Source organism: Triticum aestivum, chromosome 7A (genome assembly GCF_018294505.1).
Source record: "Triticum aestivum cultivar Chinese Spring chromosome 7A, IWGSC CS RefSeq v2.1, whole genome shotgun sequence".
NCBI lineage: Eukaryota > Viridiplantae > Streptophyta > Magnoliopsida > Poales > Poaceae > Triticum > Triticum aestivum.
In genome coordinates this window covers 740,098,056-740,125,913 of record NC_057812.1, presented here as the reverse complement: position 1 = coordinate 740,125,913, position 27,858 = coordinate 740,098,056, and the positions used below count along the sequence as shown (strand labels likewise).

Genomic DNA, 27,858 nt, shown 5'->3' with positions numbered 1-27,858 from the left:
CGCCGGCGCCCATCAGTCCCCCATGCAGATGGGGGGATCGAATGATGCTAAAACCTTGCAAAGGTGTGGAGGAGCTTCTTTGCTCTGCCTGCATCTGACTAATACCTTGCCTTCATGTCACAGCAAAGGTAAAGAACCTCTAGCCCTCCCCGGAAGCACACCATATTCTTTCCTTTATTCCCATCATCACGTATACATGAGCTGAGCTGAATCTGCTCTGCTATATATACAACCAAGCTCAAAGCAACAAGAAATACAAAACCAGACGCCATCAAAGTGTACCTTGCCAGCCACACCTGCTTAATTTCTTCCACCCACTCATCTCTTGTCAAGCATTCCATCTGTGAGGGCAGAGAGCTCGAAGAAACTAATGGCCGAGTCGGCCATTGGCTCCGTGCTTGGCAATGTGAGCACCCTTGCTGTCCAGGAGACCACATTCCTATGCGGCGTCAACCTTGAAGTGGGATTCTTGAAGGATGAGCTGAAGCGGCTCAAGAGCTACCTTAAATCCGCCGACGCCAAAAGGAGATCAGGAGATGAGCTTGTGGCTACCTGGGTCAGCCAGATCAGGGATGCGGCATATGAGGCCGAGAATGCCATTGAAGCGGCCGACTACACGGAGAAGAGAAACAGGCTCAAGAATGGCTTCATGGGTGCCATCTCCAGGTATGCTCGTTTGCCAAGTGACCTGATTGCCCTTCACACAATTGGTGCTGAAATACAGCGTGTAAAACGGAAGATCAGTGAGATATTTGATAGTGCAAACCGTTTGAAAATCAATTTGGACACTAGTGATGTAGAAAAGGTTCTTATTGGGGATGAGTATCCACAAGATTATGGGACTATGCACCAAAACTTTGAAGATATTGACCTTATTGGTTTTGGGGACGAGTACAAGGAAATAGTTGGAAAGTTAGTTGACAAAGAGAACATAACTCTTAGTGTTGTCTCCATAGTTGCCATGGGTGGGGCTGGAAAAACAACACTTGCTAGAAAAGTATACACTTCATCTAGTGTCAAACAACACTTTGAGGCAACTTCTTGGGTCACTGTATCTCAAAAATTCAAGGGCATTGATTTACTAAAGGATATTATGAAACAAATAATGGGGGGCAGAGATGAGTCAATTGCTAAGATGAATGAGTATGAGGTGGGAAAGGAGATCCATGATTTTCTATTGCACAAAAGATACTTGATAGTTCTTGATGATGTGTGGGAAACCGACACATGGGACCAGATAAATAAAAGGGTTAAAGCTTTTCCAGATGCAACTAATGGTAGTAGAGTACTATTAACCACCCGGAAGGGAGATGTTGCAAATCATGTCCAAATGCCAACCCTTGTTCACCATTTGAAGAAGTTAGATGAAGAGAAAAGTTGGGAACTTTTTAGCAGCAAAGCTTTACCACCATACAAAAGATCTGCCATACGTGATGTGGATGAGTTTAAAAAACTTGGGAAAAGGCTTGCAAAGAAATGTGATGGATTGCCGCTTGCACTTGCAGTCTTGGGGGGTTATTTATCAAAAAATCTAAATGCACAAACATGGTCCAATATACTCTCTGATTGGCCAGCAACCAAGGACGGAAAAATGATGCGTGTCATACTGGCACGCAGCTACAAGGACCTACCAAATCATTTGAGATCTTGTTTACTTTATTTTGCTGCTTTTCCCGAGGATTATGAAATATATGTGGCGTATCTTATTGAATTGTGGATAGCAGAAAGTTTCATTCCACATACACCAAACCATACACTAGAAGAAACAGCACAGAGATATGTAACCGAGTTGGCTCAGAGAAGCTTGGTGCAAGTTGTTCGCAGAAGTAGGGCACATGGATGGATAGAGAGAATAAGAATTCACGATATCTTACATGACTGGTGCATAGAAGAGGCAAGACAAGATGGTTTTCTTGATGCCATCGACAAAACTGCAGGTCAGGTTTCGTCTCCTGGTCTCTTCGTATTAATTGGTTCCATTTTTAAATTTACTATATGTCCTTGTAAGGCCAAGCAGGTCAGGCTTTTTATCTGACATGTAATGCACTCTAAAAAAATTTCAGGCCAAGCAGGTGCATCATCATCGTCTGATAACTTGATGTCTTATCGTTTTAGCTTTCAAACTTTGAGTGATCAGATTTTACCTGCAACGCCTAATGTCCGAAGTCTGCTTGGCTTTGGACTCTCATCAACGTCCCTTCCTAAGCTGAGATTCCTGAGAGTTCTTTGCATTGAAGATTCAACACTAAAAGACTTCTCCAGTGTAATTGGTAGGTGCATTCACCTAAGATTGCTTAGGTTGAGATATTGTGAAGGTGTGGCGCTCCCTTCTTCAATTGGAAAACTCCTTTACTTGCAGACAATAGATCTAAGGGGCACAATATTGGAGTCAGTAGTACCGAACTCTCTCTGGGATATCCCTACTCTAAGGCATGTTTACCTTCGCAATTGTTTTTTTTCTCCACCGCCACCTGCAAGGAGTGTGCGACTGCAGCCGAAAGAGCTACAGAGCTTTGCGTTGCTTCTTGATCCTGTTGGCACTGATTTCCGCTGTCATGACATGATGATTTTCTTGGGCCAGCTGAATCAATTGACAACCTTCTGCTTGTTTATGCACCCCAATATACCAGCCGAGGTGCTCAACATATTTGCAAACATGCCTCACCTGGTCGATATTAGTCTCGGCCAATTTGATGTGCTCGATAAGCTGCCTGCCGAGTTCCCACAAAGCGTACGCTCTCTTTTTCTATCTGCTGATGTCATAAAACAAGACCCGATGCCCATCCTGGAGAAGCTTCCCTGTCTTGTGGTGTTGAGGTTGTGGGGGTACAAAGGCCAGACCATGTGCTGCTCTTCCCAAGGGTTCCCTCGGCTGCAAGAGTTATTACTTGGTAGTTTTTCCACCGAGGTGTGGAGGATGGAGGAAGGGGCAATGCCAAAGCTCTCCCACCTGACACTTCAGTCCTGCAAGAAGATCAGCAAGCTTCCCGTGGGGTTGCTGCACCTTCCGTCTCTCGATCACCTGGAGCTGGCCTTTATGACCCAGATTTCTGAAGATGACATCACACTAAATGAGCTGCGGCGGAAAGGATGCGAGGTACATACATACGTACGCGCAGCTTAAGTTTAATTAATTTGCCCCTTGGTCGATCTTGTTCCCCTTCCTTCCATTTTCTTTGCTATCTACTCCCTCTGTAGCAAAATACTTGTAGTACTATATCTATGCATATCTGTTTGTCCACACGTTAATTAGTTCCAAATATTAAGGCGATTGATCGAGATGCCATATCCGTTCCATCATTCAACCCTTGTAGCATGTTCACTAACAAGCCCAATCTTTATATGCTGCTGTACCGTAGCAAATCAATACTAGTATTATATGTAGATTGGATGAGTTAATGTTCGTTAGTTTCAGGATCAACTTCACTGCTTCCGTGCGTGTAACTAAGTTTTTTCCTTCCCCGTAAAAAGAAAACTAAGTTATTTTTCTTATGACTTTTTTTTAATATTTTGCGCAGGTGAAGAAATAGAGAAATCTGGCGCTCTGGAATTCTCCCCTCGAATCCATCTCTCACTCCTCGGAATCCTCACATCTCTCCTTCTCCTTTGACGGCCTCTCTGCCCCAAATCCCCAATGGCCCCTCCCGATGCCAATCTCGTCGCCTCCCCGTTCTCCGATGCCGTCGCCAGGCGCTGCATGAGATGGATTTGTGGGGGTCTAGAAGAGTGCCAATTCTCCGTGTATAAAAGTGTCAGTTAATTCTTAGTGCATGTATTCTGTGGAACATGAACACATCATCCTTCCAACCGCATGTATTCTGTGAAATATGTATCTGAATGTCAATAAAAATGCTTCGTCGCCGAGGCGATACTATGAGTAATGAGTTGCATGTAGGTGTTCCTTTTTCTGATTTGTAACCTGTCTTGGCAATCTTGTATTGTGTGTATTAGTACCTAATGTTAATCTAACCTTCTTTTTTCCCCTCTTTCATGATCAGTGAACAGTGACTTGTCTCGATTGACATCCGTATGGCCAACTGTTAATTTGTGCTTGGAAATCACCCGTGCATGTAACAAATGTCCCGCCTTAAATTTGTCATCGCATTTGGGACCCAATGGAAGCATCTGATTCATTGCATTTGCAACTGCAAACCGCCACCAAGTACACCTCTGGTTGCTTGATTCAGGATTGAAATCCAAACCGTTCAAAACCTTCGCTTCAAGCACAACAACAGACCATCAAATATTTCCTTTCACGGTGAGAATTCTGAATACTGACCTCCAAATATCTCCATGTCCTGCAAGCATAACTGAAAAAATAATATAAGCTTTGTACACTACCACTAGAAACTTTGCACAGGACCACAGAGACAGACAGTCGTCACCGGTCATCAGACTATGCACAAACAAACCAACACATCTCCCATCCACACAAATTGTCACAAAAACTTCGACAGGACATGAGCCAGTCATCAAGTATGCACAAATAACCCATTCACACAGATAAATGGTTTGTGCACTGGAACCAATCGAACAAGTCAACGGCAATCGGTAACCACAATTTTGTTTTGCTTTTCTTCTCACATTTTTTACAGTTGTGCCTCCTAAAGTAAACCCACAAGCGAACCCACAAAAAAGAACGAGTAAATTGGGTCAGATGTATAATCCTGGTATAATTAGTCGATGTATAATCCTCGTATAATTAGCGCAGAGAAGGTAGCCATCCTGACTCTCAACAACCAGATTCAGCTAATGAGGAGGAGCTGATGTCTTGTATTTATTTATCCTTCCCTGCCCCAAGAAATAGTAGGAAGAAGAAAGCAACAAACATCGCTGGGTGTTTGCACTAGATCACTAGCAGTAGGAAAATAGTAGCAATCTGCTGTTCTCGCTGCTATCTCCTGTCACTCATTTTCCTTTTCTTGTTACTTTGGATAATCTCTTCATAGCACCTGCACCATAAACAAACACACCATAACTACATCGTAATGAACCTCGAGAAGAGCAAGAGGGTTTCGACGAAAAACATAGAGCAAGTTTCACTATATGATGGTACCGTGTATAATCAATCAGTATGACAATTTAACTGAACTTCTTCAGCCAAACTGATCAAATACTTAAATGGCTCGGAGTTGGCCGCGAGCCACCGAGGCTCCTCGGTGCTGGCGCTGCTCTCTGCGGCCGCCGGAGGCGGGCGCGGGGCGTGGGTCTCCATGAGAAAAAGGAGAGAGCGGAGGGGGGAGAGAAGGGATTTGTCGTGTTTGCGGGCTTCATTCTCACAAGACCACCAGGAATATATGCACACACTCGAATGCTACTTATCCATTAAAAAAATGCTATTTATCCCAGGAGCAACTATTTGAGGAGCGCTCTTTCAGGAGTCTCGTCAAGGGTCATTTGGGGTGGGCTGCGAGCACACCACCTGGCGCGCTCTCAGCCGTTGCCACGTGTCACGCTCTGGGCGCATCCTTCGGATTTTTTTATTTTTCCGCTCGCATTTTCAGCCTTCTAGATGGGTTTTTTCCTTCTTTTTTTTGCCCTTTCGGTTTTTTCACCGACCTTTCTTAACTTCTCACGCGAACAACACATTTTTTTTCTCTTCCGCGAGACGCACGGGCGTGCCTCTCGGAAATGAAAAAAAAACACGTTTTCTCTTCTTTTTTCTTTCGTGAGAAGCACGGTTTTGCTTCCGCGAGGGCACATATTTACTTCCGCGAGAGGCATGGTTGCACCTCTCGGAAACGAAAAAAGAACGTGTTTTCTTTTTTTCACGAGAGGCACAGATTAGCTTCCGCCAGAGGCACGGCCGTGCCTCCCAGAAACGAAAAAAGTACGTTTCTTTTTTTTTCTTACGTGAGAAACACGGTTGTTCTTCCGTGAGAGGCACGGATTTGCTTCCGCGAGAGGCACGACCGTTCCTCTCGGAAACGGCTTTCGTAAAGTGAAAAGGGTGCTTCCGGTGTAGTTTTTTCGTTCGGTTTTTTTGTTAAAAAAGTTTGTCAAAACCTATCAACATAGAATCTAGTTTTGAAGATCTCGACACAAGAAATCCAACGGTGAAAATGGTTTGAGATTTGGATGTACAGTTTAAGAGAAAAAACATTTTGAATGAACAGATCTACGAAAAAAATGAAAAATTCCCCAGTTGCGACAAGTGGCGCACATGCAACGCGCTACTTGTCGCAACCTGGAAAGGTGGAAGTGATCTTTGAAAGGAGTATTTCTTAATTAGTGATTTCGTCCATCCCTTATTGTGAGCAATAAGATTCGTGTCACTGTCGCTACGACCGTTAGGCTGGGACGGCCCAGAAAGAGCGTGTTTGCTTGAATTCGACGGGTTCATGAACTGTTACTCAGCCAGTTTGGGAACCTTCTAAAAGGTTTCGAGATAGTTTTTACCGGTTTTCGGAACCTAGGTTTCTAAAACTTTTTTTCCTGCATTTTTCCTTTTTTTTCTATTTCCTTTTTCATTTTCCTTTTTTATAATATTCATAAAATTATCAAAAAAATTCAAAATCTTCAAATTTTATTTGGACTTTCATAAATTGTTTGTTTTTTCCAAAAAACAATTGAACTTAAAAATTGTTCATGTTTTTTCAAAAAATGTTCACACTTAAAAAGCGTTCAGGTTTTCCAAGAAATATTAGGAATTTTCAAATTCTATTTGCAATTTCAAACAATGTTCACAAATTTGAAATAACTTTTGTGCACATTTTTTAATGTCTAAGAATAAATTTTTTAATTAATTCATATTTTCCAAATTCGCAAGATTTTTTTGAATATCTGAATTTTTTTGAATTCATGGAATATTTTTTAAAATAGTGTATAAGTTTTGAACTCACAAATATTTTCTGAACTCACAAACATTATTTAAAATTCCTGATTTTTTAAATGCAAACTTTTTTGAAAACTAATTGAATTTGGTGAACATTTCTTTGATTTCGTGAAAGTTTTTTGAATTCAGGAACTTTTTTCTATTTTGTGAACATTTATTGGATTTTTTTGAAATTTTTTAATTAGCAACCGACCTAGGAAAAAACAAATGACCTAAGTAAAAAAACACATAGGAAAAAAGGTGAAAAAACCGCGTTATTGGGCCGCCCAATAGCAGCGACGCGAGACGTCGTGGTGGCTACGAGCGACACATATCATCGCCCATATATGCAAGCAATGCCTTGCATTCAAAAAAATATGGTTAGCGAACGCAGTATAGCATAAAGCATTCCGGCTTTGCGATGGAGGGGCTTCTTTGCGGCGGTTCCTATTTGATGCTCAGTGCGTCCAAATGTCGAGGAAACGCACAGGAAAACCAAGCTAACGATCATAGTAGGCCGGCCACGTTAGCCATAGCACCAAGCGCTCCGGCTTTGCGAAGCTTTCACAAGGTTTCTGTTTGATTTTTACCGCTTTTGGTAACCATCTAAAGGTTCTGGTCCAATTTTTTCTGTTACTGGTTTTTTTTATTTTATATTTTTGCATATGTTCAGATTTTTCAAAATGTTTTGAATTTTAAAAATGTTCACATATTTTAAAAATTTGCGTGTTTAGATTTTCGAAAAATTATTTACATTTTTCAATAAAAGGTTCAACATTTTCAACAAACGATCATGTTTTTCAGAAAATATTTAAAAACTTCAAATATTTTCGAAAATGTTCGCATTTTCGTTTTTCGTAAAAAAGTTCTCCAATTTTCAAAAAATGTTTACGTTTTCAAAGAAGTTCTCAAATTTTCCAACAATGGTCACATTTAGAAACTAATCATTTTAAACAAATAAAATTGATAGTAACCCAAGTCTCTACAGTGTCCGTCTCGCTACGCCCCCCCCCCCCTCCCCCCGAGGCACTACAGTATACTCCCTGCATGTACGTACCCTTGAGCCGGTGTTGAGGAGGGAGGGGTGGAGGAGGAGGCGGCGGCGCGGCGATGCAGGTGGCCGGAGGTGAGTTGAGGAGGAGGCGGCATGGCGGCAGCGAGATGGCTAGGGTAACTGTTGGGGAACGTTGCATGAAAAAGAAACAAATTCTACGCACACGCAAGATCTATCCATGGAGATGCATAGCAACGAGAGGGGAGAGTGTGTCTACGTACCCTCGTAGACCGAACATACAACACCTCGGCGCTCAGCATATGTTCAGCTCTGTGATGTCCTCGCCTTCTTGATACAGCAAGATGGACGAAGTAGTGGATGAGTTCCAGCAGCATGACGGCGTGGTGACAGTGGTGGTGATGCTTCTCCGCAGGGCTTCACCTAAGCACTCCAAAAATATGACCGAGGGACGAAACTGTGGAGAGGGCGCCGAACACGGCTAAGAGATTGTCGTGGCCTGTGTGTGGCGCCCCCTCCCTCAGAGATATAGGTGGGGGAGAGGGGAGGCAGCCAGCAGGCACCCCAAGGGTGGCCACCGGCCCCCTTGGGCTCCTGCCCTGTGGCGACCCCCCCTTACCTTGTTTGCACAAAGGAGGAAGGAAAGGGGAGGAGAGGGAAGGAAGGGGGAGGCCGACTCCGCCCTTTCCTTCTCTCGCCAAGGGCTGCGGCCTTAGGAGGGGCGAGCCAGCCCTTTGTGGGCTGTTGTGTTTCCCCCCTTTGGCCCATATGGCCCATTAACCTCCAGGGGGGAGGGGTTCCCGGAACCCCTTCCGGTGATCAATGACCACCCGGTACCTCCCGAAACTCTTTCTGTGTCCAAATAGGATCGTTCTATATATCGATCTTTACATCCGGACCATTCCAGAGCACCTCGTCCGGTTCGTGATCTCATCCAGGACTCCGGACAATATTCGGTCACCAAATCATATAACTCATATAACACTATATCATTAACAAACTTTAAGCGTGCGGACCCTACGGGTTCGAGAACTATGTAGACATGGCCGAGACACCTCTCTGGTCAATAACTAATAGCGGAACTTGGGTGCCCATATTGGTTCCTACATATTCTACAAATATCTTTATCAGTCGAACCTTATGACAACATACGTAATTCCCTTTGTCTATCGGTATGCTACTTGCCCGAGATTCGGTCGTCGGTATTTTCATACCTAGTTCAATATCGTTAGCGGCAAGTCTCTTTACTAGTTCCTTAATACATTGGCTCATAACTAACTCCTTAGTCACTTTGCTTGAAAGCTTCTTGTGATGTGTATTACCGAGAGGGCCCAGAGATACCTCTCCGATACACAGAGTGACAAATCTTAATCTTGATCTATGCCAACTCAACAAACACCTTCGGAGATACATGTAGAGCATCTTTATGATCACCCAGTTATGTTGTGACATTTGATAGCACACAAGGTATTCCTAATGTATCTGGGAGTTGCATGATCTCATCGTCGAAGGAATATGTATTTGACATTAAGAAAGCAATTGCAATAAACTGACCGATCATTTGCTAAGCTAACGAATGGGTCTTGTCCATTACATCATTCTCTTTGACACTTAAACATTGCTTGCAATGTGGCGATTCGCCAGTACACCCATACACCGAATAAATCCATGTAGGGCCTTCCACGCATGAACTTTTATCTTGGCCCGAACATGAGCACTACAAAGCTTCGTCCAAATTGGATGCCATTGTGATGGTTTTCCTTTAGAACGCCGGTACCAACGTCCGAACTGATGCTCCGGTTTGACGTGCTACGCCAACCTCAGCGTGAACAAATGATGCTTAGTAAATCTCTAGGCAACAAAGTCCTCAATCGTGCCATGAGGTGCTAATGGGACCGCACTACCCAAAAGAGATCATCGACTAACTGTTGATCCCATAGCCCTGTCCCTGGTTCAACAAGTTTAGATACCTTCGAAAGCAAAGTTCCCCCTCTAGATTACACATCCTACAATGATCGCCGAGATCCATGGATCGGTCCAAATATTTACCTGAGTACCAACCCCAATATGCCATATTGCACCTCTCTTAAAGGTCTGGATTCCAGCACAGATACTTTGCCAAGTATATGAACTGCCATTCTTCATTTGGGCTTCCAAAAGCCTCACATACGGATAGTAATTGGCCCACAAAAGTTTTGCACATAATGAATCAAGGTTCTCCAGGAGGTGCCATACTTGCTTAGCCAACATTACTAAATTAAAGCTATGTAAATCTCTGAATCCAAGTCCTACTCTCTCCTTCGGAACACATAATTTCCACCAAGCCGCCCAATGCATACTCTTGTGGTTGTCATCATCACCCCACTAGTACTTAGATATTGCATCTTTCATCCCTTCAAAATTCTTTTTGTGATTTTGAATATCGACATTGCAAACACCGGAATGGCTTGAACAACTGATTTGATCAATCACTAGTAGAAAACAGGGCTATGGTCCAGGCCGGCTCAGCCCATTAGTCCCGGTTCAGTCTAGAACCGGGACTAATGTGAGCATTAGTCCCGGTTCACTCGGGCCCTTTAGTCCCGGTTTAAGACATGAACCGGGACTAAAGGGTGCGATGACTTTTAGTCCCGGTTCGTGCCTCAAACCAGGACTAAAGATTAGACCTTTAGTCCCGGTTTGAGGCACGAACCGGGACTAATGGGGTTGAGACCTTTAGTCCCGGTTCGTGCCACGAACCGGTACTAAAGATCCCATTTTCAAACTCTACCCCCCCTGGATCGCCTTTTCAGTTTTAAAAAAAATAAAAGAAAATAATGGAAATGTCAAAAAAATAAAAGAAAATAAGTTTCTCATGTGATATGTGCTCTAGTTGTTGGGAAAATTTGCAAATGTGAATTTTGACTTTATTTGCAAAATCTCTCTGAAATTTGTAAAAATGGGCATAACTTTTGCATACTAACTCGGATGAAAAAGTTTTTTATATGAAAAATCATCTACTCGAAAAGTTACATCCAAATTGTGCCCCGTTAAACATTTTCAAAATCCTCAAAAACCTGATAGAAAAAAAGTTACGGGGCTTTTAAGATCTAGAGTGGAAAAAATTGAAAAATATTCAAACAGTGGGCGAACTGTGGTCAAACAATGGTCAAACTAATTATTCTAGAATATTAGTGTTACTAAATAATTATCTTAGTTATTTCAATTTTGGTCAAATCTGGTCAAACTGTGGTCAAACAATGGTCAAACTAATTATTCAAGAAATATTAGTGTTACTAAATAATTATTGTTTTTTAAAACAATAGTTTCAAACTCAAACAGTGAAATGTGTCACTTCATGCTCAAGCAAAATTCCTGAAGGTTAATAGGATTGACATCTTACTATTGTCAGGAAAACAACAAGTGCAGACTTGGAGCGAGGGAGAATAGAACCCGAAAGTTAAGCGTGTTCAGGCTGGGGGAGTGTGAGGATGGGTGACCGTTCGGGAAGTTAGATGATTTGGAATGATGAGGGGTGATTAGAGGATAAATTGAGAAGTGATGAGGGATGATTAGAGGATAAATTGAGAAGTGATGAGGGGTGGTGATTACAGACTAGAGGTTAAAATAATTCAAAAATTTGAAAATAAAAAAATTCAAAAAAAATTCAAAATTTTTTTTCAAAAAAAAAATCATAAAATTTCCTTTAGTCCCGGTTGGTGTTACCAACTGGGACTAAAGGTGGAGCTCCACGTGGCCGCGCCCTTTAGTCCCGGTTCTGGATTGAACCGGGACTAAAGGGTCAGGGCATTAGTACCGACACTTTAGTCCCGGTTCAGGAACCGGGACTAAAGGCCCTTACGAACCGGGACTATAGGCCCTTTTCCTACCAGTGAATGTTTCCTTTCCTCCTGTCGATAATAGCTTCTCTTTTCATCCACTCACCAACTGATTGATGTGGTCAATTAGATACTCAAAGCAATCACTTGTATCTAGTCCCACTAAAGCTGGAAGTCTCTGAGGTATTTAAAATTCAACGATTATGTGATTATCCCCAAATTTTGGCACACAGCTATCTTGTCATGTACAGAAATATTCAGGCTAAACAATATACTTGACTTTGCATCTCTTGCACCACGCTATATATACAAGAGATGGTCACCCACCCACTTGCAACCATTTTTGTGCAACTTTAAATTTCACTTGCAAATTGCATTTGAATCAGTGAAGGAGTTTGAAATGAGATATGATTCCAAAGGTGATCAAGCATTGCAAATCAAAATGACTTAGCTTAAACACGAGGGTCGCTGTAGCTCATTACAGATGGGTGCTACACAAGCGCTCGTACATACACGCATACACTCACCCATATGAATACACACACACACTACCCCTATGAGCACATTCGAGAAATTGGGCCGGCATATCATCTTGAGACTGAAAGCGCATCGGCGAAAATCCTAAAATAAATACAGGAATAATGCGAGCACCAGAATTTAAACCTGGTGAGCTGGGGATGCCACTTTACCTGCTTGCTGGCTTCCGCCTGCTTCTTTTGGTGGAAGGGCGGCCTATTGGAGCCTCGTCGGCTCCGTTCTTTCCTTCTGATGCGCCGTCGTCTGATGGGAGGCAGTTTAGTATTAGCCGAGCTTCTGCAGGCTTGATGGAGATGGCGCAGCGAAGCCGCCGCCCCAAGTGGTTCGTCTCCGGTTGGTGCTGTGTTTAAGGACTAGATTGATTTTCTATTTTCTGTTCTGGAGTCCTCTTTGCAAAAAGCAAGGACTGTTCTGTAATTTTCTGTGCTATGTTGGTCCTTGTGTAATTGGTGCTTGTACTGTTCGCAGAAATATCTAATGCACATTCGGGGTCCTTCGAGACCCCTCTTGTGTTTAATTTAAAATAAAAACACTGAACCTGACCCACGCGAGTAGATGCAGTGGGACCGGCTGGGTCAGATAGAGGAACGTTGAACGTTATCATCTTCCTGTGTCCATGTGATACCGCAATAATTCACTGCACGCATAGACTAGCTACCACTGTTTCGAGTCTTGGCATGTGAGCTGTGTAAGAAACAGCAGCTGCACTTTCTCAGTCACTCACTCTCTCCGTCTCTCGCTCTCTCCCTCTCTCCTGGAGCCGCCGCCTGCACAGCGCCACAGTCGCCGGCCGAGCACGCCACCGTCGACACCGTCCAAGGGAGGACAACGCCGTTACACTGCTAACACCCCGCATCGCAACCGTGCACGGAGGCCTCGGCGCGTCGGAGAGCGAGCCACGTGGAGGGATCTGGACTGGGGAAGCACCGCCGCCCGTGCTGTGGTTGAAGCCGCCGGGGAATGGTGCGCTGCTCCCGTCGACCGCAGTCTGCACAATCCCGTCGGTGAGTCTCTCAGATCTGTCTCTTCCACCTTTTCTCTTTCTCGTCTTATCCTTCTCTCCTCGGTACAGTATGTTCTCACGGTCAACCATGGCTACTTGCAGGCTTGCAGTCCGAGCCTGACCAAGCTAATGGGAGGGAGATGCACACTAGCTAGCTGATCAAGCATTGAGCGTCACAAGCCATCCGTTCTTGCTGATCCGAGTCTGACGACCAAACTATTCCCTGTATTTGAGGGGGTATCGAAGAAAGGGGCGATGGCGCAGTCGGCTGTGAGCACCGTGCTCGGGACCGTGGGCAGTCTTGCAGTCCAGGAGACCACATTCTTGTGTGCAGTCAACCTTGAAGTGGGGTTGTTGAAAGATGAACTGATGAGGCTGAAGGCCTACCTCAAAGATGTTGATAGCAAGTGGAGATCAGGAAATGCAAGGGTTGCAGTCTTGGTGAGCCAGATCAGGGATGCGGCTTATGAAGCTCAGAACATCATTGAAGCTGCAGATCACATGGCGAAGAGAAACAGGCTCAAGAAGGGATTCATGGGTGCTATTTCAAGGTATGCTCGCCTACCGACTGACTTGGTCGCCCTTCGCAAAATCGGTGTTGAAATTCAGCATGTAAGAAGGAAGCTCAATGAGATTTTTGCAAGTGCGGAAAAACTGAATATTAATTTGGATAATAATGTTCTAGTTGAGGATGAGTCTCCACAAGATGATGGACCTATACATCAAAACTCTGAAGATGATGTTGTCATGGTTGGTTTTGAGGATGAGCACGAAGAAATAGTGGACAAGTTAGTTGACAATGATTACCTGCTTAGTGTTGTGTCTATAGTTGCCATGGGTGGGGCAGGAAAAACAACACTTGCTAGAAAAGTCTACACTTCATCTAGAGTTAAGGAGCACTTTGACACACTTGCTTGGGTGACTGTATCTCAAAAGTTCAAGGGTGTTGATTTACTAAAGGATATTATGAAACAAATCACAGGGCACAAGGACGAGTCTGTTGACCAAATGAAAGAGTATGAGGTGGGAAAGAATATTATGAAACAAATCACAGGGCACAAGGACGAGTCTGTTGACCAAATGAAAGAGTATGAGGTGGGAAAGAAGATCAATGAATTTCTATCACAAAAAAGGTACCTAGTAGTTCTTGATGACGTTTGGGAAACAGATACATGGGAGAAATTAAACAGAACGATTAAAGTCTTTCCAGATGAAACTAATAGTAGTAGAGTGCTGTTAACCACACGAAAGGAAGATGTCGCAAATCATGTTCAGATGCCAACCCATGTTCATCATTTGAAGAAGTTGGATGAAGAGAAAAGTTGGGATCTTTTTAGCAGCAAAGCTTTACCACCATACAAAAGGTATGCCATACGTGATGTGGACGAGTTTGAAAAGCTTGGGAGAAAGCTTGCAAAGAAATGTGATGGATTGCCACTTGCACTTGGAGTTTTGGGAGGTTATCTGTCTAAAAATCTAAATGCACAAATATGGTCCGATATACTCTCTGATTGGCCAGCAACCAAGGATGGACAAATGATGAGTGTCATACTGGCACGCAGTTACAAGGACCTACCGAATCATCATTTGAGATCTTGTTTACTTTATTTTGCTGCTTTTCCTGAGGATTATGAAATACATGTGCCGCATCTTATTGAGTTGTGGATAGCAGAAAGTTTCATTCCAGATACACCAAACCATACACTAGAAGAAACAGCACGGAGCTATGTAATCGAGTTGGCTCAGAGAAGCTTGGTCCAAGTTGTTGACAGAAGTACGACACATGGATGGATAGACAGAATAAGGATTCACGATATCTTGCATGACTGGTGCATACAAGAAGCAAGACAAGATGTTTTTCTTGATACCAGCAACAAAACTGTAGGTCAGCCTTTGTCTCCTGATCTCTTCCTATTAATTGATTCAATTTTCTATTTTGCTATATGTACTTATATATGGCTAGCTTCTGCCTGACATGTGGTGCACTCTAAAAAAATTTGCAGACCAAGCTGGTGCATCATCATCATCATCTGATAACTTGATATCTTATCGTTTTAGTTTTCAAACTTCGAGTTATCAGATTTTACCTGCGACACCTAATGTCCGAAGTTTGCTTGGCTTTAAACTCTCATCAGTGTCCCTTCCTAAGCTGAGATTCCTGAGAGTTCTTTGCATTGAAGATTCAACACTAAAAGACTTCTCCAGTGTAATTGGTAGGTGCATTCACCTAAGATTGCTTAGGTTGAGATATTGTGAAGGTGTGGCGCTCCCTTCTTCAATTGGAAAACTCCTTTACTTGCAGACAATAGATCTAAGGGGCACAATATTGGAGTCAGTAGTACCGAACTCTCTCTGGGATATCCCTACTCTAAGGCATGTTTACCTTCGCAATTGTTTTTTTTCTCCACCGCCACCTGCAAGGAGTGTGCGACTGCAGCCGAAAGAGCTACAGAGCTTTGCGTTGCTTCTTGATCCTGTTGGCACTGATTTCCGCTGTCATGACATGATGATTTTCTTGGGCCAGCTGAATCAATTGACAACCTTCTGCTTGTTTATGCACCCCAATATACCAGCCGAGGTGCTCAACATATTTGCAAACATGCCTCACCTGGTCGATATTAGTCTCGGCCAATTTGATGTGCTCGATAAGCTGCCTGCCGAGTTCCCACAAAGCGTACGCTCTCTTTTTCTATCTGCTGATGTCATAAAACAAGACCCGATGCCCATCCTGGAGAAGCTTCCCTGTCTTGTGGTGTTGAGGTTGTGGGGGTACAAAGGCCAGACCATGTGCTGCTCTTCCCAAGGGTTCCCTCGGCTGCAAGAGTTATTACTTGGTAGTTTTTCCACCGAGGTGTGGAGGATGGAGGAAGGGGCAATGCCAAAGCTCTCCCACCTGACACTTCAGTCCTGCAAGAAGATCAGCAAGCTTCCCGTGGGGTTGCTGCACCTTCCGTCTCTCGATCACCTGGAGCTGGCCTTTATGACCCAGATTTCTGAAGATGACATCACACTAAATGAGCTGCGGCGGAAAGGATGCGAGGTATACATACATATACGCAGCTTAGGCATAGTTAATTTGCCACACCTTATGAGCACGCTTTGTTTACTGCAGATCTGTGGGGCGCGATGAATTCATCTTCAGTCTCGTCTAAAATATGGCACTCTCCCGATTCATTCTTGAACCCATCTCCCTCCTCCCAATCCTCATAATATCCTGCTTTCCTTCTCCCTCCCTTGAAGGACACCATGGGCGATCGATACGACAGCCTCCCTCCTCCAGTGGCCCCTCGCTCCTCCTGCTCCGTCTAGAATCGAGATCCGCCCTCCCGATGCCAATGTCGCCGCCTCCTCGTCCTCCGATGCCGTCGGCCGTGTACAAGATGGAGCTGAGGTGGTCTCGGAGAGGCTGCTGCCCATCGCTCCTCTCCACCACCAGCCGCCTGCACCTCCCCCGAACTCCAAGTCTCTTTCCCTGGCGGCAGAGAGAGATGGTGCTAATCCTCCAAGATGTCTGTTGCATTTATTTTCTTTCATGTACAAAGGTGTCAGTTCATTTTCAGTGCAAAATGTACATAGAGTCCAGAAACTGGGTTGTACAGAGCCGTGCATGCCTATACCTTACTTGCTCATAACAAATCCATATGCATCGATGAATACTTTTTTCTCGACAGAAAAGCCTTCATGGCTAGCTTTATTAAAATTAAACAACGCTTACATCGTCTCCTATATGTTCAAGAATAAATATAGGAGGTAGTCCAATCACAAGTTTGGTGGATCAACACATGAGCTACCATGTTCGATTCCCGATTACAATGTTCTGGCCTTTCCAAAATCATGTACTGATTATGCACTGAAATTATGTGGCCCCTATGCATGGTCATGCGCTGAAATCTGCACAAACGAGCGACTGCATCTACGTGTACTCGGATGTTGCATATTTTTCTTTGTCTGTTCCCTCTGTTCTAATTATGGGGATTCGGTTGCAGTAAACATTTGAATCATGTACTATGAAGAACAAGCTCCTTGACATTTGTTTCCGCAGACCAAACGGGGTATACCACCGCAGGGTACCCTGAATCATGGTTCGTGTTTATGCTTGTTTGGGTCTGATCAACCGAGAAAACTATGAAAACCTTTCACACCGCTTCCACTCGGCATCATCAATCAACTCTAGCATGTACGTTTTTAATACCTGAAAAGCCACCAAGTATTTGTCTTCAAGGCTGTATATACGGATCAGCGATACAAAATTCAGAGTTTCGCTACAGATTTAGAATATTCAAAAAACAGAGCTGGATGTCCTGGCCTCTACAAAATTAAACATTGTCCACTGAACACATCAGGATCCCAAACAACACTCTAGCTAGATTCTTCTACTTGTAATCACACTCAACCCAAGTTCTTGGTTTCTTCCGATGCGGTGTTTATGCTTGTTTGATTTCTACTGAAGAAATGCTCACACGTTATGACATAACTCGCATGCAGTGCAAGATGGGCAGGAGAGCAGCATCCCTCTCTATTTAACTCCATACTTGTTTGCATCCTCCACTAAGATAGGAATACGGTATAAGATAATCAGGGGGGTCCAACTCAACTTTTTGCTGGAGATTAACTAAACTACAGAGTATTAAAGAGCTTTTGCCCATCTCAATCATGGCATCATGGAGGGGAGCTTTCTTGCTTTAATTTCCTTATTAATTATTCTTGCAGTCATGCTGCAGTAAAGAAAGATTCTATTCTAAAAAATAACATATCCGTTGGTTCCTAAAAGGAAAGCTCACACCATCCTTCAGAGAACAAGCATTCTTGCATGGGGAAGTGCTATTCTGAGCTCGAGCTCAGATGCACTCAATATCACAGTCGTTCGCTAGCATCAAGATTCACAACTTCCCATATATATTCCTATGTATTCGGCCAATCTATTTCCGGAGCGGGGCCCGCCTACCTACCCCAATTAATGTCACGGGCGTCATCCCAGAGTAACCGGCTCAGACGGGCCTGCAACCAAGGGCCACGGCTCAGCCCCCATCCCACTAACGGCCGCCGTCCACACCAGCCCCTTGATTTGCTGCAACTCACCAACCACCCCCTCCTCAAGATCCTTCCTGCTCTTCTCCTCTCCTCATTCTCTTCAACCAACGCGCCGCAAGAAACCAGATCGCCGGTCATGACCTCCTCATCTTCTTCCTCGCGCCCTAGGGAGATACTCCTGCTCATTCCTTGTCCTGATTGTGGTGGCTAGGTCGTCACCTTCGTCGTCCCGGCCCTCCCGGGCTGGAGTCCGGTTCTACAAGTGCTTCAACAAAATGTAAGATTTCAGTTCCACAAACATAATACGTGCTTTCTGATACTAGATTTACCTTGTTTTGCCCCATGCCCGCAGGCTGTACTCTGTTCATTCATGAGATCCAGTTACACGTACCTGCCGGAGCTGAGTCGCCATGGCCTCTCCCACCGGCACGGATTGCAGCAGCCTCTATCAGTGCATGCAGCTTCGTCTCTCCACCAGTGATCTCGCCGGGAGCAGCATTTCCCTGCCGGCACCGAGATCGAGCACCAAGCCCCACATCGGCAGATCTACCTGCTCAGCCACAGATTCAGCAGATGCACATTGGTGACCACCTGCTTGTCCTGGCGTTGTTGGTCCTAATTTTGGGCAGCAAACCAGTTAAACGGTCCTTTAGCTAATTAGCCTGAGTGTTGTCCCAAATGTACCACGAACTATGCAATCTGTCATTTAGATTTGGAAGTACGCGCTAAGCCCTTTGTCATCAGCCCTGATGGTTCTTTTGTGTCTGTATATAGTCTGCTGTAATCAGGGGTTCTACTAATAAAATACGACCGGCGCCACACATGGAGTGGTACTAAGCTCTGCAAATCATTGCGCCTGCGTTTTTTTTTCAAGTTCCACCAGCTACAGTTTTTTTTTAACTTTGAGACCTTTTTCTAACAACACTTTGACACTAGTCACATCACTACCTTGGTCTACGTGCTGACCGACCACCGTATACATTCACTAGCTACACCGGCTGATCAAGTACATCACACCCACTCGATCTACATGCATGCTGCGCAGTGTGCCATCTAAGGTTTGATTTGGTTCTCCTGATGTTTGTCGCACATGCCGCGCAGTTGGTAGACCAAGGTTTTTCCTACCCAAATCAGATGTTCATGCCAAACTGAATTTTATTGTCAGTGATGCATCTTAGTTTGTCGATCTCTCCATTATGCAGTACTTTCAGAGACCATTCCACGCACATATATTATCATATCTAATTATATTCTCATCAGAAGTAAGATATCATGCTCTACCATCTATTAGTACCGCTAGATCTGATTGATTTATTAACAAGAATTATTATGTGCTCATGTATTAGATGACCAAATTGCTCTGCCAACATCTGCTCAAACGTCAACCAAGGACTGTTGTAAATTAAGGATTTTTAACTACAAACCTTTTTGCATGTAAGCCAGCAGATGTGATTATATCCAGCATTACTGCATAACTGTGCACAAAGGAAGTTGTTGACATCAGTATTTTTCCAAACATTTCACAGGAATCTTTATTTGACCAGTCCTACGAGTCACAGTTACATTTTCAAGATTTTTCATGCTTTCTATGACTGGTCAATCTTACTGTCCTTATTCCTTACTGGGGGAGACGGCTGCTGAGGACGTACCCACACGTAGCCATACATCAGAACACACCGGAGACCCCCCAGCACCAACATCACATATCTCTGCTAAGCATGCCGTAGAAGTTACTGAGTCCTTTGATGAATTCAAGCGATGGCTTGCTACCACTATTCTAGCAGATCAACCCAGAAGCAACAGTATGGGAAATGTACTCTTTTGCTGAGAGAACTATAAAGAATCATCATAATCCTAATCAGGAATTTTAGGTGCTTATCAGCATCACATTGATATTGCTGATGAAATGCGCCGACTAATCAAAGGCTATACCACCGAATCTTAACCGGAGGACTGCCACCCTCCCCGCCATGCCGAATTATTCATTTTTTGGAAAATTATGTGCACCTTCAACATTTCCAACATCATCTTTGCTACAAATGCATGACTGTCGACCATCCAGGCTTGCACTAACCTGATGAACCACTGAAATGTGTATCCAGGTTCGCTCTCGCGACGCTCAATTCTCCCACATGGGCTACTCCCGATATCGGCTGGTCCCAGGGCCTTTGTGAGTCCCATGTCCGTGCGGAGCAGCGTCTGCAATTGCAGAACATTTATGTTTACTATCTAAAGAAAACTAGTCCTTACAAAATATGGTGGTCACGGGCATCACGGAGGCACGTACCAACTCCACCGCGTGCTGCACTCCTGACATGGCTGACGGTGGTTCTTCCACCCTCCTTTGACCTCGCCGCCACGATGTCATTTGCAACCAATGTATCCAAACCATCTACGTTGCTACCAGGTAGATGTGCAGGCTCGTGATCATCTTCGCTTGCTGCATTCCATCATCACTAGAACTGTCTTCACTCAGGATTTCGATGGGCATATCGTCTCCACAGTGTTCGAGAACCTCACTCTCCTCTGCCCCTTGGATCCCGTTTCCGACTTCTTCCCTTTCCGCCTCCAAGACCACTTCATGGAATTCATGTTCCCTGCCCTGGAGGCACCACCAACGCACCCCCGTCCTGCAAAGCAAAGTTGTTGTTAGTAAATATTCAAAGTGCATTCTCAAAACACAAATTTAAAATTTTCTTCCATGTATGAACTCTCCCCGGCATGTTCATTCACCTGAACAGCTGCATCTACATTTGCAAGAGCAGCTAAATCACTGTCAGCATATTTCACAGTTGTGGTACTGTTTCTACTTGAAAAAATTGTAACCCTATGGCATGATACGCTCAATATCTACTCTACTCTGTTTAGTAACCTACCTCTACGCCCACCCTCCATGGGGCTTCTTTCCCGACCTGCAGGTTTTGCCGCCTGAGCAAGAATTCTGTTTGCTGGCACATTGGTGATCTGAGCTTCAGTAGCTGCAGAAACACACAAATGGCTTAGATGACTACTAAAAAACGGCTTAGATAACTGTTGTCCAGTTTATGACCACCATGATTTACTGTATCTCATTTTCCTTCAGCCGCACTTACCATTTTGATCATACAGTGTTTGATACATCATTGCAACCTTGGTGTCTTTTTCCTCTTGCTCCCTTAACTTACGGTGCTTCTCAACAAGTGAATCATTATCCGTGCCTGAGACTTCTTGGTGCCCATCTTTTTTGCCATACATTTCCTGATACATCTTCACGACCTCTGCATCTTTCTCCTCTTGCTCTCTCAACCTTCTATCTGTCTCAACCAGTTTAGCATGCTCAGGATCAGACCACTCTTCAAAATTAACTTCATCGTTGCGTTCACTGTCAGAGATGTCAATAATCCCTTCAACCAAACCCATCTGCACATTCAATGCCGATGCACGGGATTCTCTCTCCATCTGATCTGCAAAAAACATGCACAAAATATTAAGCACACACTTAACAATTACTTTCTCATGTCGGCGTCAATAATATTTTTCAAAACAAACATTTTCTTTGTGCTCACATTTCACATCCAGTTCTGCTTGAAGTTGCAGCAAGCTGATTATTTAGATGCCCAGCAGCATTTCTGCCTAATCTCAAAAGGCTGTCATGTAAGGATGTGTTCTCATCTTGTATTTGTCCAGCAGCATTTCCCATCCTCTCTCAAATTCCTAACAGCCTTCTGAAACACACTGATTCGAGTTGAGCAAGGTGTCCTGCTTGGTGCAGCAGCACCAATCCTCAGTCTGCAAACACCAAATAGTAAGCATGAATTATCTGAATGCACTGTACTTACTCCTCTGAACCCAGAGAGCTATAGCTCCCTGATTTCTTTAGTGCAGTCAATTTTTCTTTATTAAAATCTATGTATCTCTCGTATGAAGGAGTTTTCAACTGAATGCAGCGAACTAACTACTCTGACCCCTGAAAGCTATAGGCGCCTGATTTTTTTAGTGTTGTCAATTTACGTTTACTAAAATCTTTACATGTCTGATGACAGAAGGAAGTTTTTCCTTATCTGAATGTCAATTATCTGAATGCAGTGTACTAACTCCTCTGAACCCAGAAAACTATAGCTACCTGAATTCGCTACTACTGTCAATTTTTTTCTTTACTAAAATCTTTGCATCTCTCATATCAGGGAGTTTCAAATGAATGCAGTGTGCTAACTATTTCTGAATCCAGAAAGCTATACCTGCCTGGTTTCTGCACTGTTGTCAATTTTTATTTACTAAAATCTTTGCATCTCTGATGGCATAAGGAAGCTTTTCCACTGACCTCTTATTCCATCGGGGTACCTGGGGATTCATCTTCCCCGTCGAGAGCTCAGAGCCTCGGACGTCAGATCCCTTCTGCCCGCTGTGGCCTCCGTTCCGGCAGCCTCTGCTGCTCCGGCACACCGTCATCCGCAACTAGAGGCGCAGGCACCAACCCCTCTCCTACCTCCTCAAGCAGAGCAGATCTAAATCATGCGAGAAAAGCAACCGCAGTCAACAAGCTAAACCAACACCCAAAGAGTGCAGACAATCTCGCCGGCGGAAAGAGGATCCACGTACCTGCCTATTGGTTGCATCAAAAACTCCATGGTGGATCGCCGCCGCCGCTCCAGACCTCTATCTCCCCGTCGTCGCCTTCAAAACGCCACTCGCTTTGCAAGACACGACGCTGGACCCTCCATTCAATTCGACTCTGGGGCGGCCAGACGGAAAAGCAAACTTCCCGATCCACGGATCAGACGGCGGCTTCGATTCTGATCCATGGAACACCGTCCTGGCAGGAAACTGCCGTCCGTCCGAGCGTTACCTCCGGCCCACTACACAACGCTGCCACGTACGTATTACGCAACAGTACTCAATTTCTGGAAGACCACCGACGCTCGTATAAAACTACAGGCACAAATCTGGAGACGCTAACCAACGATGTGGATAACGAGCGCATTTGAGCTCGCGCTCGGTTACTCCACGTCTCTTGCATGCTCCTTTTTCAGATACAATCTTCCATCACGTATACATGCACACATACTATGCTCTGCTCTCTTCTCTGTCATTGATCTGGAAACAATAAGTAGTTCAAAGCCAAACACCATGCCATCCTAAGCCACACCTACATCTGCATTCCTTTGTCCACTTACCTCTGATTGATACACTAGTAGAAAAACGACCTTATGTTCACCTCATTAGTACCGGTTCAATTACGAATCGGCACTAACGTGCCCATTAGTGCCGGTTCCAACGGCTAGGCGGGCGGCACTCATTAGTCCCAGTTCGTGTTGAACCTCTAGTACTGGTTCGTGCCACGAACCGGGACTAAAGAGGTGGTTGCAGGCTGGGTCCCCACCAACACCTTTAGTCCCGTTTCGTGGCATAAACCGATACTAGAAGCTCACCTTTAGTCCCGATTTGTATCATTAACCGGGACTAAAAATGTTCCTATATAAACCCTTCATCGAGCCCGAGCTCTCTGTCCTTCCCCTTTCCTCTCCTCTCTGTTCTTCCTCTCTCGAGCGCATCCTTCATTTTGCCCAAAAATTGTCAAGATTTGAAGGCCTTCCGTCCATCCATGTGATCACAAAGGATAGCAACTTTGTCCTTTCATCTCTCATTGCTAGATTAGCTCTTGCAATGCTCTATAAGTATAGTGATTTGTGGGTTTTAGTTTTGGAGTAATTATTATATGTGGTAGTTTATTTTATTTATATGCAATTTGAGCTCAAAATTAACTCTTAGTTTGCATACGTAGGTGTGGTTTAATTTGTGCCTTCCCGTCCTAACCACCATCGACCGCCCGCACCGTTCCGTCGCAGGCACACCTTGATGAGCCTCTTGTTCATATCTTTTTTATACAAAAAAAATTATGTTTGTGTGATTTAGATATATAGTTACTTGTATAATTTTCTTACCCGCACGTCGTTGTTTGTTATACATAGTGCCATGGTTTTGATATCCGTTCCCGTCGGCCCTCGTCCGGTTTATTATTCGGATGTGGTATATTTTCTTTTATAACTATTTGTTGCATTTCGTGTTTATGACAAATTATGCCCATCAAGTTGACATAGATATTTTTATCTAAGAGGTACGTGAACCGGAAATTCCAACCGACCCTCTTGTCGAGAGGTTAAATTTAGTTGAAAAAGAAAACGAGTATTTGAAAGAAAAATTGAAAAAAATTGAAGAAGAGAAGATGAAACTGGAGTTGTATGTTGGCGATGTCGTTGATGATCACAAGATCAAGATGGAGAAAATGCGCTTGAAGATTAGAAAGATCAGAAAATATGCCATTGATAGTGAGGCTTGGTATCATTATGTTGTTGGATCAATTGTTACCCTAGTATCAATTTTGATCGCATTTGTTGTTGCATTTGAATGCTTCAGCTAGAGAGTTTGTATGTTGTTGCATTTTTTGGAATAATGCAGCAAAGCTTCTACATATATTAACATAATGCAGTAATTACTTAGGTACAACTTCAACTATAAATGCATACATCTCCAACTAACATCTAAAATTTCATTACTACCTGAACAACAACAAAAATTATAGATGAATCAAGTATCATCTAAATCAATTCATTGGCACATCAAAATTAATGCATTCCAATCTGTTTTCATCAAGTAGCATTGAACCACAGATCAAATCTAATAATCATATATGTCTGCAGCATTGAACTACAGATCTAATACTCATACATTGTCTATTTGTCCTTAGATTCCCTCGTAAATAATGTGTCCAACCTCATACTAATTAAAATCTAAGAAGCAAAATTTTAACTACTAATCTAATAAGCATCTGAAAAAACCACATCCCTCAATCCGGCTACTTATAACCTAATCTAATAATCATATGTGGTCCACCATTCTTGCACGAATCAAATACAGAAAACCCTAATGCATAGAAAACCCTCCATCCAACTAATCTAACTGAAGAAACTTCTGGCCAAACCCTATAATCTCAAAACTACCAACTAAAAGGGGTAAGCAATTACCTTCTGCTCCACTTGCTCCTCGCCAGAGCAGGCCTCCACCTTGTGTGCCTCGCCAGAACCTGCCTCCACCTTCTCCACCTTCTGCGCCTCGCCGGAGCTCGCTAGAGCGGGCGCATCTAGCTGGACTGCGCCGCTCCAGCCCGCCTCCACCTTCTCCAGATCTACAGCATCTGCTGCAGCGCCCTGGACGCCGGCACCTCCCCTCACCCATGTGCCCACCACGACCTGTTGCGCCTGCGCCACCAGATCTACGCCTCAATCGAGGCGGTCGCTTCCTGCGTCCTCCATGGCGATGGAGGTGATGGAGAGGATGCGGTTGGGGAGAGGGAGACAATGCGGTGGGGGGAATGGCAACTTCCCATGACACGTGCTGCCCCACGCGTGGCCGGTTGCACGCGAAAACGAATCACCCGGCCGTATAAGAATACGACTATACGAATGCGCATACGAACTAGTCCGGCCGTACGGATCCCGCAGAGCTCCTCGACGGCTATACACACACGAGGGAGCGTTGAAGCACGTCCGTGAATGGTCTCGCATTGGGGACATGGTATGGTCTCTTTTATCTTTCGTTGCTACGGTCCTCTCTGCGGCCTTCTATATGTTTCATGTCCAATTGTTGTTGATGGTGTAGGCATTTTAATCTTTGGAAGCATTCAAGGCCCGACACAATGACAAGCTATTCACTCTTACGCATTGTTGGACGCACATCGACAATTGCCCTAAGTTCAAAGATCAATACCGTGAGCTTCAAAGGAAGAGAGGAAAGAAGATGGTCGCATTGGCCGAAGGTGGAGATGGTGAGGCGTTAAAGAGGCCGAAGGGCAAGACCAACTCCAAGATGGACGACAAGTGTGATGCATCATCTTTTGCCTTGCATCAGACTTTGCACGGCATGATGTCTCAAAAGGATGTGAGGGATGAGAAAAAGCGACAAATCAAGGACTAGCAAATGAAGCAATACCTAGACCTTCAAACGAAGAAGCATGAGATGGAGGAGGCGGCCAAGAAGAGGAAGATCGATATGGAGGAGGCGTCCTGGTAGAGGCAGCTCGACATCGAGGCCGCCAATGCCGCAACCAAAGCAAAGGAGGTGGCGCTAGCGATCATGAGCGCGGACTTGAGCAAGATGAGCGACAAGACGAGGAGGTGGTTCGAGGCCCGGCAGAACGAGATGTTCGACGCCCAGGGCCTGAACTAGGTGGTCTATTCAGACGTGGACGTTCTTTTTTGGAGGCTGGCATGGGTGCCGGCCACTAGATGTGTGTCGGCGAAGAACCTACTCATTTTTTGAAGGTTGGCTATGTTGCTGGCCGCTGGCTATGTTGCCGGCGAGAAAACTATTCATTTTGGAGCTTGGTTGGGTTGCCGGCCGCTGGCTGTGTTACCGGCGAGGTCGTGTAGGCTGGCTGTGTTGCCGGCATGAACTAGAGCAGCTGGCATGAACTACAGGTCATGGTTTTATTGCTCTGCGTTTGAAAAAGGAGGTGGACAGGATGCGGCAGATGGATGCGTCTGCGCGTTTGGCGCACGGCCACCGTATCCCAGAAAAGGCCCGGACACGACTCCATTGCCCGCCCCAAACAGACAAAATCCCGGCCAAACGGACGTTCGTTTGGGGTCGTGCGATGGAGTTAGCCTAAGCGTGCTTAATTGTTCATGTGTCCATCCGGGATAACTTTATAGGCGGCAATGGCGAGCGCTAGCCGTAGCCGCGGAGCATCTTCTCATCCGGACGGCAGCCCTTCTCCAGTGGCCGACCAAGAATTAATTTTCACAAACTACCCGACTTTGGCTAACCAGCCGAGTTAGCCATGTTTTCACTGATTGGATTCTTGGCCCTTGATTCTCTTTGTTTTCACCTTGCCTTGGACGCATAATATTGTAGGAAGCCATTGATGATTGGATTAATGGACGATGGGGACAGCGTGAATCCAAGCCACCCTGTCCTCAGCTTGTTACAAGCTGACCCACGATGTGCACCTCTTTTTTCTTAAAAAAAAAACGGTGTGTCCTAAAGGACCTTAAACTAGTATATTAAAAGCAAAATTGCTTTGCGTACGATTAGAAGTGCGTATAATTTCTGTACGACGTGATCTCACTCGTACGTGGAATTGAATCGAAATTGCTGTGCATACGATGAACAGTGCGTACGATTTTCGTACGACATGATCTCACTCGTCCATCCAACTGATCAAACGGCCGCTGACCACTGTCGTACGTACGTCGTACAAAATTAGTCGTACGTGTAGCAGTTCTCGAATTGAATCGATGGCTACTGATAACTGATAAAAGTCGTATACAAGTTGTCGTATGTGTAGCAGGACTGTACTGAAAGTCTTGCTACATCTCAGTCAACGGATGGTCGGCAACTTGTTTGCTGTGGCCAAGAAGCTACTTGCTACACCTCGCGGCGTGGTGCCAGGAGGAAGTAGCAGGAGGTGCGGCGGCAGCGGCAGCTTGATCGACGGTGGCGGTGGGAACAAGTTGCAGCAGCGGCATGACCGGCAGCGGGGGCTCACGCTGCGGCGCCCGCTCTATTCCTTAGTGCAGGAGAAACTATCAGGATTGGCTAGCTAACAGGGCAAGGCAGGCTTCCAATGGGCTAAGTGGGATAGCCCGACTATTTTTTCTCCTATCCA

The 27,858-nt window shown here is 44.7% G+C and overlaps 3 protein-coding genes and 1 long non-coding RNA gene across 8 annotated transcripts; 3 read left to right on the top strand and 1 right to left on the bottom strand.

Moving 5' to 3' along the window:
- Window positions 1-309: 309 nt before the first annotated feature.
- Window positions 310-3,731, top strand: LOC123149891 (putative disease resistance protein At1g50180). Its single transcript, XM_044569666.1, has 3 exons — window positions 310-1,937; window positions 2,064-3,097; window positions 3,519-3,731. The coding sequence occupies exons 1-3, from the start codon at window positions 371-373 to the stop codon at window positions 3,528-3,530; spliced, it is 2,613 nt and encodes an 870-aa protein (XP_044425601.1). The 5' UTR covers window positions 310-370; the 3' UTR covers window positions 3,531-3,731.
- Window positions 3,732-12,829: 9,098 nt separating this feature from the next.
- LOC123149888 (putative disease resistance protein At1g50180) lies at window positions 12,830-16,854 on the top strand. 2 transcript variants are annotated; one of them, XM_044569664.1, is made up of 4 exons: window positions 12,832-13,185; window positions 13,287-15,069; window positions 15,188-16,224; window positions 16,297-16,854. In XM_044569664.1, the coding sequence occupies exons 2-4, from the start codon at window positions 13,440-13,442 to the stop codon at window positions 16,312-16,314; spliced, it is 2,685 nt and encodes an 894-aa protein (XP_044425599.1). In that variant the 5' UTR covers window positions 12,832-13,185; window positions 13,287-13,439; the 3' UTR covers window positions 16,315-16,854. The 2 variants fall into 2 exon arrangements, with proteins under 2 accessions (XP_044425597.1, XP_044425599.1); XM_044569662.1 differs by having other exon boundaries at window positions 12,830-13,185; window positions 15,188-16,854.
- A 1,068-nt stretch (window positions 16,855-17,922) lies between these two features.
- LOC123149890 (uncharacterized) lies at window positions 17,923-19,062 on the top strand. The gene is made up of 2 exons (XR_006474877.1): window positions 17,923-18,492; window positions 18,568-19,062. It is a non-coding gene; the product is annotated as an uncharacterized lncRNA (long non-coding RNA).
- Window positions 19,043-23,066, bottom strand: LOC123149889 (uncharacterized). Of its 4 annotated transcripts, XR_006474876.1 has the most exons (8): window positions 22,794-23,066; window positions 22,516-22,699; window positions 21,761-21,983; window positions 21,308-21,658; window positions 21,092-21,193; window positions 20,503-20,845; window positions 20,290-20,414; window positions 19,043-19,690 (listed from the first exon to the last, which is right to left on the bottom strand). XR_006474876.1 is itself a non-coding variant. In XM_044569665.1 (6 exons), exons 4-6 carry the CDS (start codon window positions 21,651-21,653, stop codon window positions 20,889-20,891), a joined length of 522 nt encoding a protein of 173 aa, XP_044425600.1. In that variant the 5' UTR covers window positions 21,654-21,658; window positions 21,761-21,983; window positions 22,516-22,699; window positions 22,794-23,066; the 3' UTR covers window positions 20,874-20,888. The 4 variants fall into 4 exon arrangements, 1 of the variants encoding a protein (XP_044425600.1); XR_006474874.1 differs by lacking the exon at window positions 19,043-19,690 and having other exon boundaries at window positions 19,722-20,414; XR_006474875.1 differs by lacking the exons at window positions 19,043-19,690; window positions 21,761-21,983 and having other exon boundaries at window positions 19,722-20,414.
- Between the last annotated feature and the right edge of the window lie 4,792 nt (window positions 23,067-27,858).

Coding starts and splice junctions, on each gene's coding strand:
- LOC123149891 (XM_044569666.1), top strand. CDS start 371: ATGGCCGAGTCGGCCATTGGCTCCGTGCTTGGCAATGTGAGCACCCTT. Junction 1,938..2,063: donor TGCCATCGACAAAACTGCAG/GTCAGGTTTCGT, acceptor AAAAAATTTCAG/GCCAAGCAGGTGCATCATCA.
- LOC123149888 (XM_044569662.1), top strand. CDS start 13,440: ATGGCGCAGTCGGCTGTGAGCACCGTGCTCGGGACCGTGGGCAGTCTT. Junction 15,070..15,187: donor TACCAGCAACAAAACTGTAG/GTCAGCCTTTGT, acceptor AAAAATTTGCAG/ACCAAGCTGGTGCATCATCA.
- LOC123149889 (XM_044569665.1), bottom strand. CDS start 21,653: ATGGAGAGAGAATCCCGTGCATCGGCATTGAATGTGCAGATGGGTTTG. Junction 21,194..21,307: donor AACACTGTATGATCAAAATG/GTAAGTGCGGCT, acceptor GTGTTTCTGCAG/CTACTGAAGCTCAGATCACC. Junction 20,963..21,091: donor CATGGAGGGTGGGCGTAGAG/GTAGGTTACTAA, acceptor TTGCAAATGTAG/ATGCAGCTGTTCAGGTGAAT.